This window comes from Crinia signifera, chromosome 1 (genome assembly GCF_055691185.1).
Source record: "Crinia signifera chromosome 1, ASM5569118v1, whole genome shotgun sequence".
Classification (NCBI taxonomy): domain Eukaryota; kingdom Metazoa; phylum Chordata; class Amphibia; order Anura; family Myobatrachidae; genus Crinia; species Crinia signifera.
The window spans coordinates 420,830,913-420,845,254 of NC_139217.1; the positions used below are offsets into that span (position 1 = coordinate 420,830,913).

The 14,342-nt window shown below is 42.7% G+C and overlaps 1 protein-coding gene across 5 annotated transcripts in view; it reads right to left on the reverse strand.

The window, feature by feature from the left end:
- RASGRF2 (Ras protein specific guanine nucleotide releasing factor 2) overlaps window positions 1-14,342 on the reverse strand; it is a 240,845-nt gene that overhangs the window by 190,660 nt on the left and 35,843 nt on the right. The window contains exon 1 of one of the 5 annotated variants that reach the window (XM_083151858.1): window positions 13,016-13,240. The exons of the other annotated variants lie outside the window; for them this stretch is intronic. Coding sequence (XP_083007984.1) covers window positions 13,016-13,150 — 135 coding nt within the window. The 5' untranslated portion in view covers window positions 13,151-13,240. Of the gene's footprint in view, window positions 1-13,015; window positions 13,241-14,342 lie in introns of those variants that run through there. 5 annotated transcript variants of the gene reach the window in all.

Consider the following 14,342-nt stretch of genomic DNA (forward strand, 5'->3'; position numbering starts at 1 on the left):
ACCAAGTTCATCCAATCGTAAAGCTAAAATACCCTGCAAACCGGGAATGTTTGTGTTACAAACGCAATCAGGTAAGCTGGGAGAGCGCAGTTGGAGACAGGCTGCCTAATCTTGCTTTATTGATTTCTGGATTTATTTTAGAATTTCTAGTCTAATACAATACCTTCATGTTTTTCAAATACTCAGAAAACCTTTAAATTCAAAATTGTTATTATTACTTAAGCAATTCACATTCAGCGTGAAGAGGTTCTGACACAGTATTGTCTAATTCTCTATGTTAGGTTGTGTCTCCATGTTAGGTTGTGACACAGTATTGTCTGAATCTCCATGCTATCCTTGGAATTTCACAGTATTAATAAGTGGAAGGTCATAGCATTTTTGCATCCTATGGAGTTCCTATAGAAGCAGGCTTTCACTTACATGCTATATTTCTGCAAATCACTATGCAGTCGTATGAAAATTTTATGTTTGTATGGAAAGAGGGTAAAAGCCAGAGTCCTACTAAACATACAACAATAAAAAAAAACTGATATATACTATAAATACATCAAAAGCTGAATCTATACTATGTTTACAAACACAAATAAGAATTTTAACAGCTACAGACTGAATTTACACAGAATAAAAATTATAGAAACAAGCAGCGCTGAATGTATATAAAAAAAAACCCCTTGATAAAGCAGTCAGTTGGCACTGCGAAACGCATTGGTGCAGCATTGGACCCAGTCTTGATACAACCACTTCTCCACATCTCCATTCCTCCTGCTTATTGATCTGGTTGCGGTCCCAATACCATTGGAAGTCTTATGTCGTATGTCAATACCTGATTACACACAAGAGCAAGTCCTTCCGAGTTGGCCAATTCCATCTATGCCTTCGGACAAAGGGCAGTATTCAATGAGAAAAATTCGCCCTGTTTTATGGCGAATTTGTGCTTTTTTTCGCCTTGAACGGAGCATTTTGCTCTCCAAAAGCGAGCAACCCTATTCAATGTGAAATATTCACCGTCTTTCTAAGTGATTTTCGCCGTCTCTCCCCGTGTAGCAATTCTCCATCTTTTCATGGAGAGCTGGAATGTGAACTTTTAAACTAAAAGGTTTTTTTTTTTAATTTTGGTGTAAAAAAATCAGGATTTTTTTTCTGTGAAGGGGCATGTTATTTTTATTCATGTGTTTATAGCACATGAATATATATTTAATTTTAAAAAAAAATATTTTTTTTATTTTTATTTATTTTATTTTTTTACACAGAGCAGCCAGGAGGGGGCCGGAGCGCTCGAGCCGCTCATTAGATATTCATATATTCACTGCATCCGATCATTACATATGCACGATCGGGTGCAGTGAATACTGGGTCCCCCGCTGGGGGGGGCAGCTTGTGCTGCCTGGGTCCTGGGGAGCCCACCTCCCCTCCACATATGTTCTGGGGCAGCCAGGGAGACTTTAATCTCCCTGGCTGCCACCGTCCCACGGCTCCCTGCCAGCTGCCTGCCGCGGACGCTCGTCCGCTGCAGTTGTTAAGACTCGCCACGAGTGGCGGCGAGTCTTAACCACATTGAATAGAGGGAGCAGGAGAGGCAGCGAGCCCTCCGGAACAGGGCGAGTGCATGGCGAGAGAAAAAATCTCTCGCCATGCACGGCAAATTTTTTTCATTGAATACTGCTCAAAGGCTACAAGCGGTAGTGAAATTCAGGATACCATCTAAAGGCAGCAAAGGACTCCTACCATTGGGACTTTGGGCCTTATTCAGATCTGAGCTCAGTACAAATTTGTTTGGAAAATGGGCAAAACCATGGCCCTTATTCTGATCGGTGCGGATATATCCGCGTGCGTTCGGCCCGCCGATGTTTTGTGTCTGCGCATGTGCAGAGGCGTCTCTGCGCATGTGCGAGCAGGGCGTACGGCAAAAATCCGCATGATATGTGAACACTCCGAACAGGGGGTGGAGAGGGGCATGAAGGGCTATTTGGGCTCATTACCATATGAAAACGCTGGGCGTACGTATGGTAATGCGGCCGTGACGCACGTGTAGGGGGCGGACATATGACATCGCCGGATGTCAGCTGCCCGCCCAGATCTCTGCTTTTGCACGGAAAAATGTCCGTGTGGTCTGAGGTTGCGGGTGCTGGTGGAGCACTCGGTCCTGCATTCGATGGTCTGCGACCATCGAATGATGGGGGAGGTTCCCTTAGATGGAGGAGGCGTATTCCGTGAAAAATACACGTGCGGTCCGTTCGGACAGCTTCTTACCGCATACGGACGGAGTTGGCGATCCGTATGGAAGGCGGGGTTTCGCACGCACGGTCCTGGCCGCATAATCGGCTCCGGCCGCACCGATCAGAATAAGGGCCCATGTGCACTGCAGGAGGAGCAGATGTAACCGGAGCAAAGAGTGTTAAATTTGGGTGGGGTGTGCTGAAACTGAAATCAAAATTGCAGTGTAAAAATAATGCAGCCAGTATTTACCCTACACAGAAACAAAATAACTCACCCAAATCTAACTCTCTCTATACAGGTTACATCTGCTCCTCCTGCAGTGCACATGGTTTTGCCCGTTTTCCAAACAAATTTGTACTGAGCTCAGATCTGAATAAGGCCCTTTCAACGAACCAGTGCAGGACTTACATACTCGATACTGGTGACTATAAAATCATACTGGGTCCATCTTATTTTCCTTTATGAATGAATCTTGTTTTTAATATTGTGTATTTAAAATTGTGATGAAATATTCATTGATCTACTGTATTTAAATATAAAAAAAATTTTTATATACATTCAGCGCTGCTTGTTTCTATCGTTTTACTTTTTTTTAGGGAACTGACTATTCCCGAAGCAGCCGATTTGGAGAAGGCGCCCCATAATGAGCGCTCTCAACATTAACTATGGTCAATTTACTCTTTTTGGTTGTGAATTTACACAGAACCCTGCAGATCCATAGTAAATGTACATAACACAACATGTACTGTATCTGGCCATATCGCTATACAGTATATTCACTCAAACCCACTTGTATCCAGGGGTGCTGCTGCCCTGCTACATTGCTCAACATACTGTAGGCTCCCTTATCGTCCCGGGGATTTACAGTAAGGGAGGGATCACCCGGACTGCCCCGCCACCCTAGATCTGCCACTGCCTGTGTTGTGATGTGCTGTATCTCCAGTAGCAGTATTTGGGAAGCAGCATCCTGACTGACAGGCGTTTGGGGTGGGGAAGGGGGTGCATTTCAGAAAACAAGGACACGTCATCTCCACTTCTGGTTTATGCAGAAGCCAGCGCCTCCATCCATGGACACAGAATTACTGGCCTAGGCGGTAAATTACACTGGCCTTTCGGATCAACCTTAGGGTTGCTTAGTGGCCTGACGCTTACCCCGGTGGTCTTGATGATAATCCGATGCTACATCTTTGGGCACAGACATCGGATCAAAGAAGCGGGCATTGGGCATCTTTTTACAAAGAATTAAATAAACTTCTCAGATCCGCTGCTACGGAAGATGCAGCACCAACATCACGCTGAACGCTGTGATCATCAGGGTGTCTTTGCATAACCTGTGTGAATCCGGCTATTTGTGTGTATTCCATGCATATCTAGTGCAGTCATTCCATAGTATCATTGTAGCATCTATATATATTTGTATTCAGTAGTAGTAAAGCCCCATACGCACAGGGCGATTTCTGCCAAGCCTACACGCTGAGCGATAAAGGCTAGCCAATTCCCCCTGAGCTTCCCGGTGGCTAGATCGCCCATACACATGTAGCGATGTGTGTATGGGCGATCTGTGATAACTCAGGATTCTTTATGCACATGCAGATCTATCTAGATCTTGAGTGCATGTGCTAAAGATCTGAGCGCGCGATGGCGACGCGGGGGACAGCGCATCGCTATGCGGTGTACATATGGGGCGATGTGTGCCAAACATCGCTACTTCTTTATACACCATAACACTGACTTTTAAACCTTTTAGAAAGATAAAACTGGACTTATAACTACATTTTCCTCACATCTCAGGTAATCTATCTGATCAAGAAATGTTTACTAGGATAAAGCAGACACATCTCCCAGGCATGTGTCCACAACACCTCTACTGGGTTGGCAAGGCAAAGCAAAATGAGACAAACAAAACATTTCTAGACTTATTCTTGATATTTTCTGGTATTTATTTTCAAGCCCATCAGTCGTTTGAGTCTCCTGTGCGCCAGGGCTGCTCCCAGTAACGTCTGACGAATGGTGCGGTGAAGCGGGGCAAAACTGACAGTTGAAAAAAGCGTAAACTGCTGAATAAAATCATACTTTAACAAAAGGATGAAATATACTATAGTACTAAACATAAATCATATCAGCTATCGCCCATCTAAAACATAATCCATGCAAAACAGTTTTGAAAGGAGTTTTATTAAACTTTTTTCAGGGAAATTCACACTGTAAATGGCTGCCTGCGATATATCTCACATTTAGGTAACATGGGCAACGCAGATTAATACTGCCCTTTGCAGTGGAAAGTGTTATCAGATAGCTCAGAGGGTTGCACTATCTGATAACACTTTTACAGTTATTGCATACCGGTCTTTGAACAAACTTTACCAAATTAATTCACTTAAAATGAACTGTGAGTGTGCAGCATTAGCAATATCGAGCATACACACTAGCCGAGTTTATAAAAGATATTGTTCAGAAGGGCCCTTTTGAGAGGTATCTTTTAAAAGCTTACCTACGGTGTATGGGGCTCTAGGGTTAAGGTTACACTTATACGTTACATTTAATTTAAGTAGTGCTGACATGGGCCCTTATTCTGGTTCACTTGCAAAGGCAAATTCCTTCTCAAATGGACAAAACGTGTGCACTGCAGGTGGGGCAGATGTAACATGTGCAGAGAGAATTAGATTTGGGTGGGGTTTTACTTCAAAGTGAGATCTATATTGCAGTGTAAAAATAAAGCAGCCAGTATTTTCCCTGCACAGAAACAAAATAACTCACCCAAATCTAGATCTCTCTGCACATGTATTTATTATTATTTATAAACATAAAGAAAAGTGCAGTGTAGTGCAATGTTTCCCATACTCGATCCTCACGGCCCCCTAAAGGTGCATGCACACTGAACAAATTTTTGGTACATTAAAGGGCATGCGATGGGATGGTATACAATTTTTAATTGTACAAGCACCCTGATGATTCCCTACAATGTTAAATGCCCCCCCATTGTCAATGCCACCCCCAGTATCAACGCGCAACCCGAAGTGTGGCGAGCGCAGCAAGCCCGCGAGGGGTGGCGGTACGCATCCTCCGACCTATTCATACCCCCACTATTCACGTCGGTGTGGAGTTGATTGTAGATAGTGTGGCGAGCGCAGCAAGCCAGAAGCGTGGCGAGCACAGCAAGCCCCGCGAGGGGCCGCAGAATACATGTAAAGTAATACGCGTGCGCTCCCATGCTTCAGGCTCGGTGGCTCACTGCACTCGCCACACTATCTAAAATCAACTCCACGCCGATGTGGATAGTGGGGGTATGAAACGGTCGGAGGACGCGTACAGCCGCCCCTTGTTTGCTCACTGCGCTCGCCACGCTTCGGGTTGGCGTTGATACTGAGGGTGGCGTTGACAATGGGGGGGAATTTCACATTGTAAGTACCCATCAGGGTGCTTGTACAATTAAAAAATGCATTGCATCGCATGCATCGTATTCCGCTATATGGCATGCGATGCGATGCCCTACAATTTCGTTCATTTCGGCCATTCTGAATGAAATTGGTCAAAAGATCTTTCAGTGCGTTCGCGATGAAAGACGAATGATGATGCGCATACTCGCCAGTTGTTAGTCAACTGTGCATGCCGCTCACTTTGGATATATTTCAAGAAGAGCCTATAAACTGTAGCTAGATCTTTCGTCTTTCGTCAATATCTTTCAACATCTTTCGTCCAGGACATTGGGTTCAAGGGAAATGTCTTTCAACAAAATTGGTCCAAAAAATTGTACAGTGTGTATGCACCTTAACAGTCCAGGTTGTATGGATAGCACAGATGAATAAAACAAAATGACATAATTAATTCAGGTCTAATGAAGCATGGATAGGCTTAAAACCTGGACTGTTAGGGTGACTTGAGAAGCGAGCATGGCAGACACTGGTCTGTACACTGTCATTTATTAGATGTTTGATTGTTGTTAGGTTTGCACATGTTAAGCCCCATACACACCGGGGGATACAGTTCACAATATTGCCTAGTGTGTACACTCTATGTTGTTATCAACCCCCTCCCTCATCTGAACATGTCCAGAAGAGGGAGTCCTCGTTAATGATGGTCATGCTGCTGCCCCATCGCTCCCTGACATTGGCAAACGTGAATGTTGGCACCCCGCTGGGTCCCCCTGCCACCAATACTGGCATAAGTGTGTATGGGGCTTTAATTTGTTTAGCTCTGAACACTTGGTAAACTACACATTACGGACATTCATGTTTGTTTTTTTACTTTATAACTAAATTACTCTGACAGAGATATACGCGGCAAGATGTGGAGATAAGCAAATAAAGAAGATGGATCCGGCATGTAAGGCTAATACTCCATATCAAACTGATATGTGCAGAGGCGCATTGGATTAAAAATGGTAGCTTCTATTCTAAAAAGCAGCCTTTACTAATTGTCTAAAATGAAAACATTAGCTTCCATTCATGCAGAACATACCCAGAGTAGGAGCTGTGCAATTAGGGACCCAACAAACACAATTGTTATGTGTTGATCAAGATACAGAGAGTTCTTTCAACAGAATGTAGACTTCTCATCCCCAAAAGGCCACCAATCAGCAGGTCTGTACACTAACAGTCCTGCAATTGTATTTCAAGAGGAAAAAACACCAATACAAAACAATACAGGTCAATCAGAATGGGTGTTAGTGGTCAACTTGAGATGTCATTAAGATATTATTATGTGCTTCCATTTACATCAGGGAACCCACTTTATTGCACAACTAGTCTGACATTTTGGTTGCCTTGGCAACTTTATCCAGAGGAAAAATGTTGGAAGCAAACATGTGACAGAACATATTTGTAATTCCACTCACAGAGCCTAACATATTCACATGAGTTCCACATAAGCATATATATATATATATATATATATATATATATATACACACACATACATACATACATATATATATACACATACATACATACATACATACATGCATTATGTATTTATTAGTAATTATTTATTGCACCATTATGAATTAGCACTAAAAGGTATTAATTGAGCAATAGAATCACTAAATTAATTAATTCATTCATTTTTTCACTATTAGGTATAATGGGTATTGTTGTTTGAGATTTAAAGAATTACATTCAATTAATTTATAATGACCAGTATAGTCACTTAAAACTATTTAATGAAACAAACTAAGGGCCAGGAGCACTAAGCTTCAAAAGTGATACAATGGATAGTGATAAACCAACAGCCAATCAGCTCCTGCCTGACACACACAGTCTGTGACATGGCAGGTAGGAGCTGATTGGCTGGCTGTTTATCACTCTCCATTTTATCACTTTTAAAGCTTAGTGCACCTGGCCCTTAGTTTGTTTAGGTTTATAAAAACAGGCCTGCTATAGATGATCCTGCGGATTCCCTTTCTTCTGTCACACCTGTTCATCATTATTCATGTTTATTATCAACTTTTTACAAAAGTAATTTTCTGACATATGTTCACGCCTATAATTGCAGTTACGGCATATTGATCAATGTTTTGTATCTACCCCTGATGAAGTCAGTCTTGAAGAAACGCATTGGGTTCCATGTTTTGATGATTCCATTACAGTTAAGCTGTATTGTCGATCCGGCGGATCTTCATTACTGATGTCAATAGGCTGATTGTATGTTAATATGTAAACATGGTGTACATTTTAACAGTGAAGTCACATTTTTTACTGTGAGAAATTATTTAATATTAAAAAATAAAAAATTGTTTAAAAATTATTATTATTATTATTATTATTTATTATTTTATTTATAAGGCACCACAAGTGTTTTGCAGCGCCGTAAAAAAGGAACAATACAGGGAGACAAAACTTGGCGTAACATTGAATAAATAGCAAATATACAGTACAAATAAAGAGCGCCACAGTTCAATACACATTACAGCTTAAATAGAAGTAGTGAGGACTCAATAAACATACAACTAGAGGCTTGAGGCCAATGATGGAGATGAGTATGCAGACGAAGATGGTCACTGAGTGAGTATAGGAGAGCTGAGAGTGAAATGTGAATAGAAGTGGGCTTTGACAACAGGAGGGAAGAGGGCCCTGCCCCGAGGAGCTTACAATCTAGTATGTATTTTGATGTGAACATTTACCTACGGTATATTTATTTATTAACAGTTTCTAGCAAATTCCGTTGTGCTTTACAATAGGAGACAGTGATACAACAAACTGGGTGTTTACTGACAGTCAAAAGGTATATGCAAGAACACTTAAGGTATATGCATTAACGCCCTCTGAATCTCCTTTATTCAAATATCTGTTATCCAAATTATTCCAAAAAAACATACATTCCAGAAAGTGATTAAAAAAGTACTACAGGGGACATCTATAACAGCACTACTGAGGACATGATATGTAACTGCCACTTAATATGTGCAATACAATGATTATTAAGCATTCACATTCAGTACCTGAGATTGTACACAAACTTTGTTTCATGTTTTGAAACCTTGCTTTATGCAAAATAGAACAAGATACCTCAATATACATCATTGAAATATAAAAATATTCTGAATAAGGATAAGGGATACTCAACCTGTATGTATGTTTGTATGTATACTGTATATATATATATATATATAGAAGCAGTGGTGTGGAAAGGCACTCGGGGTCTTTGAAGAAATAACGACTAAGTTAGAAGTTGAGTCGTTTCAGGCTTTTGTCAAGACTTTCACCGTGAAAGTCTTGATGAAAGGACCGAGAGTCCTGAAACGTTGACTCAACTTCTGACTCAGTTGTTATTTCTTCAAAGACCCCGAGCGCCTTTCCACACCACTGCCTCTACAATTACCTTCAGAAGAGCACCAGGGCTATCCTACCAACATTTGGTATTGAGATACTGTATACCATCCATATAATCCGGGCACTCTGGTAAACAGAAGCAGAGAAGTGGCACTCAGAGACTTCCAAGCAGCATAAGGTGTGAATCTTGCTTTTAATCCATAAAGATCAATGTTTCGGGGGACTCCTGTTGAAGGGGACATAGTCCCAGAAAAGTTGATCTTTATGGATTAAAAGCACGATGTGTTCTATAGGATAGGGATAAAAGAAATATGGTTCATTAATAGTGCACACATTGTACCTTAGAGACAGAGGGGGAGATTCTCTAAGCAAGAAATGCGGTAAAAACCCCGTTATTGGGGTTTTTACCGCATTTTGGGATGCTGTAAGCATCCCCTGCCTGGTTAACGCGGCGGGGGGCATCGCCAGAAAAATCTGGCGATGCCCCATAGAAGCCAATGGTCTTCTACCGCATCCCACCGCCGCACCGCATGGACCCCCGCCGCCCTGCATCGCCCCCTCCCCCCTCACCTGTGTCCGGGCAGCACAGCTCTGTGCTGCCCGGACCTGTGACCTCCTCCCTGCACTGATCCTCTTCCGGGTGCAGGGAGGAGGAGAGCCCGGCGCAGCAGCAGCAGTGCCGGGTGTGTGAGGGAGCGGGAGCCGCCGGGACCTGCTGGGACCCGGCGACTCTCACCGCAAAGGACAGCTCTTAACGCAAGAGCTGTCCTTTGCTATAATTATCGCATATGTTACAACATATGCGATAATTATAAATGCGATGGGCGGCCAAGGGGGGCGGAGATTCTTAGAGACTCTCCCCCAGAGTGATTACACTAAAGCAGGGTTATTGATAAACTAAAATAACCAAAATGTTATCACTTGCTCCAATATATTGCTTGCAGCAGGGGAATTACATTTGCAATGTGATTTGTGTGCACCCACCTGAGCAGGTAAAAAGGAAGGGAACATCTTTAATATAAGGTAAAAAATGTTGGGAACCTCTGGTGCAGCAATCTAATTTTTTTTTTTTAAATTGAGCAGTTTGTGCGGAACCCAGGACTTACTCGGTGGCTGTGATAGAAGCGGTCAGATTGGGATCGAAGCCGACATCACATGCCTTCCCTTTCAAATGCCTGGGCACACCCACATTTTTCCTGAAGCTCCCCCAAACGCTGGTTACTACCCCCTAAATGCTGGCTTTCTTGTGTATGGCCAGTGATAAAAAATGTAGCTGAATTTATTCTCAGCAGTGGTTCCTAACCCTGGTCCTCAAGTACCCCCATCAGTGCACGTTTTCCAGGTCACCCGGCAGGTGCACAGATTATTCAGGCACATTTTAAAAGATCCACAGGTGGAGCTAATTATAGCACTTGTGATTCTGTGTGGAGACCTGGAAAACATGCACTGTTGGGGGTACTTGAGGACCAGGGTTGGGAACCACTGGCCTAGAGCATGCATACTACCAGCTTTACACATGCAGTTTATCAATAATTGCCTGGCATGCAAATCCATAGCCAGATGATCAGGCCTGAATAACCACATAGACAGCAAGCTATGACCCAGGGCAACTCTTGTATATTTCTGCTCGGTGGCAATCTTATGGTGCAACCCTAATGTTTTTTCATTACAGATGCTGCAGCACAGTAAAGCACTGTCTACCTGCAGTTGTCTACTGCTTACATTGCAGAATAAAGGTGGCCATACACTAGAACGATATCCGGCCCAAACGTACAATTTTGACGGGTTATGCAATCAATTGTGTGCACACCTGGAGGAATATCGGTACGATGCATGGTGCTGCACGTATGATACGTCTGTTTTGCTTGCGGTCATAAGCAGATTGTATGTGCTTTTAAAGCACATATGATCGTTCGTTTGATTGCTCTTCCGACCTGTATACGACCAGGCTGTATGCAGGTCATTCTAATGTATGGCCTGCTTAAGAAGTGGAGGACTGTACTATCCTGACTAGATCTGGTTAGTCAGGGCAGTACAGTACATTCATCAATGTGTTAGTGTGTGAGAGGAGGAATAATACAGTATGAACAATAATACCAGCAGATTACTGTAATCTCATCTGAGTGGAATCAGAGCAAGACCTGCAAGTCCTGTCCATCTCCCCGCTGGATAGTGTGATGACACGGGTGGAGATACATTTGGGAATATCAGTAATATATTTCAATATTACATTGGTGAAGATAATATTGTTGCTGTACACAATCTGAAAGCAGGTTATACAAAGAAAGGGTCGCACCACATAGCTGCCTTCATTTTCAGTTTCACATTAAGGCCCTCATACACTACAGCGACTTCTCTGAGGGGAGAAGTCGCTGCTGATCTCCCTTGAACCGCCCGGCAGCTTCCTGGATGGCAGGATGGCGTACGATACACCGCATGCTGTCCTTTTGTATACGATGTATCGTATGCGACTCCGGCAAATGCTGCGGGTCAGATATATTTATTGTGCAGCACTTGGATATAGGGGATCCGATCCAATGCGCACAGGCCTGGGCGTAGCATCGGATCTAAAACACATGCGATTTACCACTTTTCGCTTGATTTCTTGGCCTAATTCTGTAAAATTGGGCAAAATCGCATACTCCCCTACTGAGAAGTCTCACTTCGTTGACCCATTTGGAGACATATTAAGGTAGTAGTTCTCAAACTGTGGGTCCCGACCTTCTCAGTATGGGGTCGTGACTCCATGTTGCTGACCATCAGGCTGATGACTTTTCTCATCTCAGTCAGTGATTCAAGGAGTCTGTTGAATTGTCTGTTATTTTAGACTCCTCCCATCATTTTGTGCCTCCACAATGCTGCTATGTATGTGATGTCTGCTGACTACACATGTGATGTGATGACCTTCTGCAGTCACTTGCTGGGGTCCCGTAATTATTTTTATTGTCTGATGGGGTCCAAGAGCAAAATAATTTGAGGACCTCTGTAGTAGAGCAATGTTATGTTGTACCCCTCATCTTGATTTTTATCCCCACGTGACGGCCTTTGGACCCGTTTCACGCCATGCCCATGTTTTCGCAGTTACATTGACTGAGACATTTGCATATTTTTGCATAGTATCTGCATACAGAATCGCAGCTGTAAATGCATTAGAGCACAACTATGTAACCCTTTCTCGGATTTTGTTTCTTTTTCTTTATTGTGGATCAAAGAAGTATTTGAAAGAAAAAGTATTCAACAAAAGGGGGGGGAACGCTGTGCCAATTGTATATATATATATATATATATACACACACACACAATATGGGACAACTGTTAAATAACATACTTGTATCTTGCATAAAATGATGCACATTAGTCTCATTCAGGGCACATGAAGCCTCAGATACAGATAAGTAAGTGCTTTCTCAATCACAGCAAGCCGCAGTATTTGTGAAGTCTAATTAATAGAAGACTGCAAACAAAATCTATGGCAGCAGTAACCAGGTGGCGTCTTCAGTTCCTGTGACCTCTAGCCAGCAATACTAATTTATTTCTTTAGAACAATGACCAGAATGCCTATTGTGCTTAGAATGAAGTAATGTACAAATAAAGCAGGAATCATTCCACTGCGTGCTGAAGCAATGCGTGGCAGACTACCGGCCTGAAAGCTTTATGTTGCTATAGTAACGGTTTGTCAAATAGAATTCTCCTGAATGAATCTTCAGACCGAGAAGTGACGGTCTTCAGACTGTAAAATGACAGTTTCACTGTGTTCATCAAAAGAGAAAGTATGTTTCAGGGTTCATGATATGTACAAACAAAATCAATGTTTATGGTAAGTCAGAGTGCATGTGTATTTATGCGGGTGCCCACCTTTGTGTATAAACTCGCTCATGGCAATACACAGCACAAAGCATATAAATGGGCAAAGTCTGCCCACAACCACAATTGACTCCTATATTAAACTGATTAAACACATTGGGACAATTCATCACCTTGAACAATTAAAGATGTTTTCATATAATGTTCTAGGCTGGTTTGCTTCTTACCTCGCTAACGATCCTTCTCTGTGTCTTAATCAGGATCCACCTCACCCTCTTGTATCCTCCCTGTCGGGATTCCCCAGGGTTCTGTCCTACGCCCCTTCTCTTCTCCCTGTACACCTTTTCCCTGGGTGTGCTCATAAGCTCATGTGGCCTTCAATACTACCTTTATGCCGACAACATGCTCCTATACCTCCCCTCTCTCGGATATCCAGCTGCCTCTCTGCCATCTCCCGTGGATGTCTGAGTGCTCTCTGAAGCTCAACATAGACAAAACTGAACTTGTCGTCTTTTCCTCTATCTGGTATCTTGCAGACAAATTACAAGCCCAAACGTTTTGTAGCATATGAAGATCCAATTCTGTGATGGCTGCTCTGATACGCACGCATGTCAACCAGCGGCGGCAGAAACATATGATCCTTGATAAAAACCCACAAGAAAATAAGCACCCGGTGTGCGATCTGGGGCTGCATGGAGGCCAAAGCAGCAGTTCTTTACACACTGCATGGCCAACCCATCTTTGTGGCAACCAATTATTGAGGTGTCTCTGGATGTCATCATGGTAATTAGGAAGGTTACCATTCAGTTGAAAGATATAGGCAGCACTGTCTTTATTGTTGAACTTATTTGTATGAAAATAAAGAACACAGACTGCCTTATGCTTTCCACTAGTCACTATTTTCCTCATCTGTCTCCTGGGAGGCGCTAGCGGAACCGGGAGTAGGGAGCGGAACTTTAAGAGATTGGAAACATGACCCTGTACATTGGTCCCATCTTTTGATGCAAAAGTTTGATGCAAAAAAGCCCCATACACACTAATATTGCTAGAATGTGCACTCTTGCGCGTCATTAATGACCCCCCCCCCCCCCCCCCCTCCTTCATACGAACATATTCAGATGAGGGAGTCCTCACTAACTAGTCATGCTGCGGTGCTCCACCTGCCGTCACTCCCTTACATGCCTGACTTCGGGAAGTGTGTGTGCATTTTCCGATGACACGCCCCCCACCCCCTTGCCGCCAATATCAGTGTTGTTGGGAATTGGTTAGTGTGTAGGGGGCTTAAGTGTACGTTTCAGAAATATTTTACAGACTTCATTCAAACTAGTAAAATAAATGAATTATAATTTCCAAGTATGAGTTTTATTTATGAAGATGTATATGAGAATCTGGCTTGTTGAGGTTTTGAAAAGGTGGGAAAGGGCAATAAGCACAAAGTATTTCTTGGTTGGTGGTAAGGATAAAAAATGACATACAGTATAAAGACTTTTATACTAGTAGTTTCCAATATGAATTGCTATTTTGGATTCATTGTCTATATTGAAATAAGAAAAC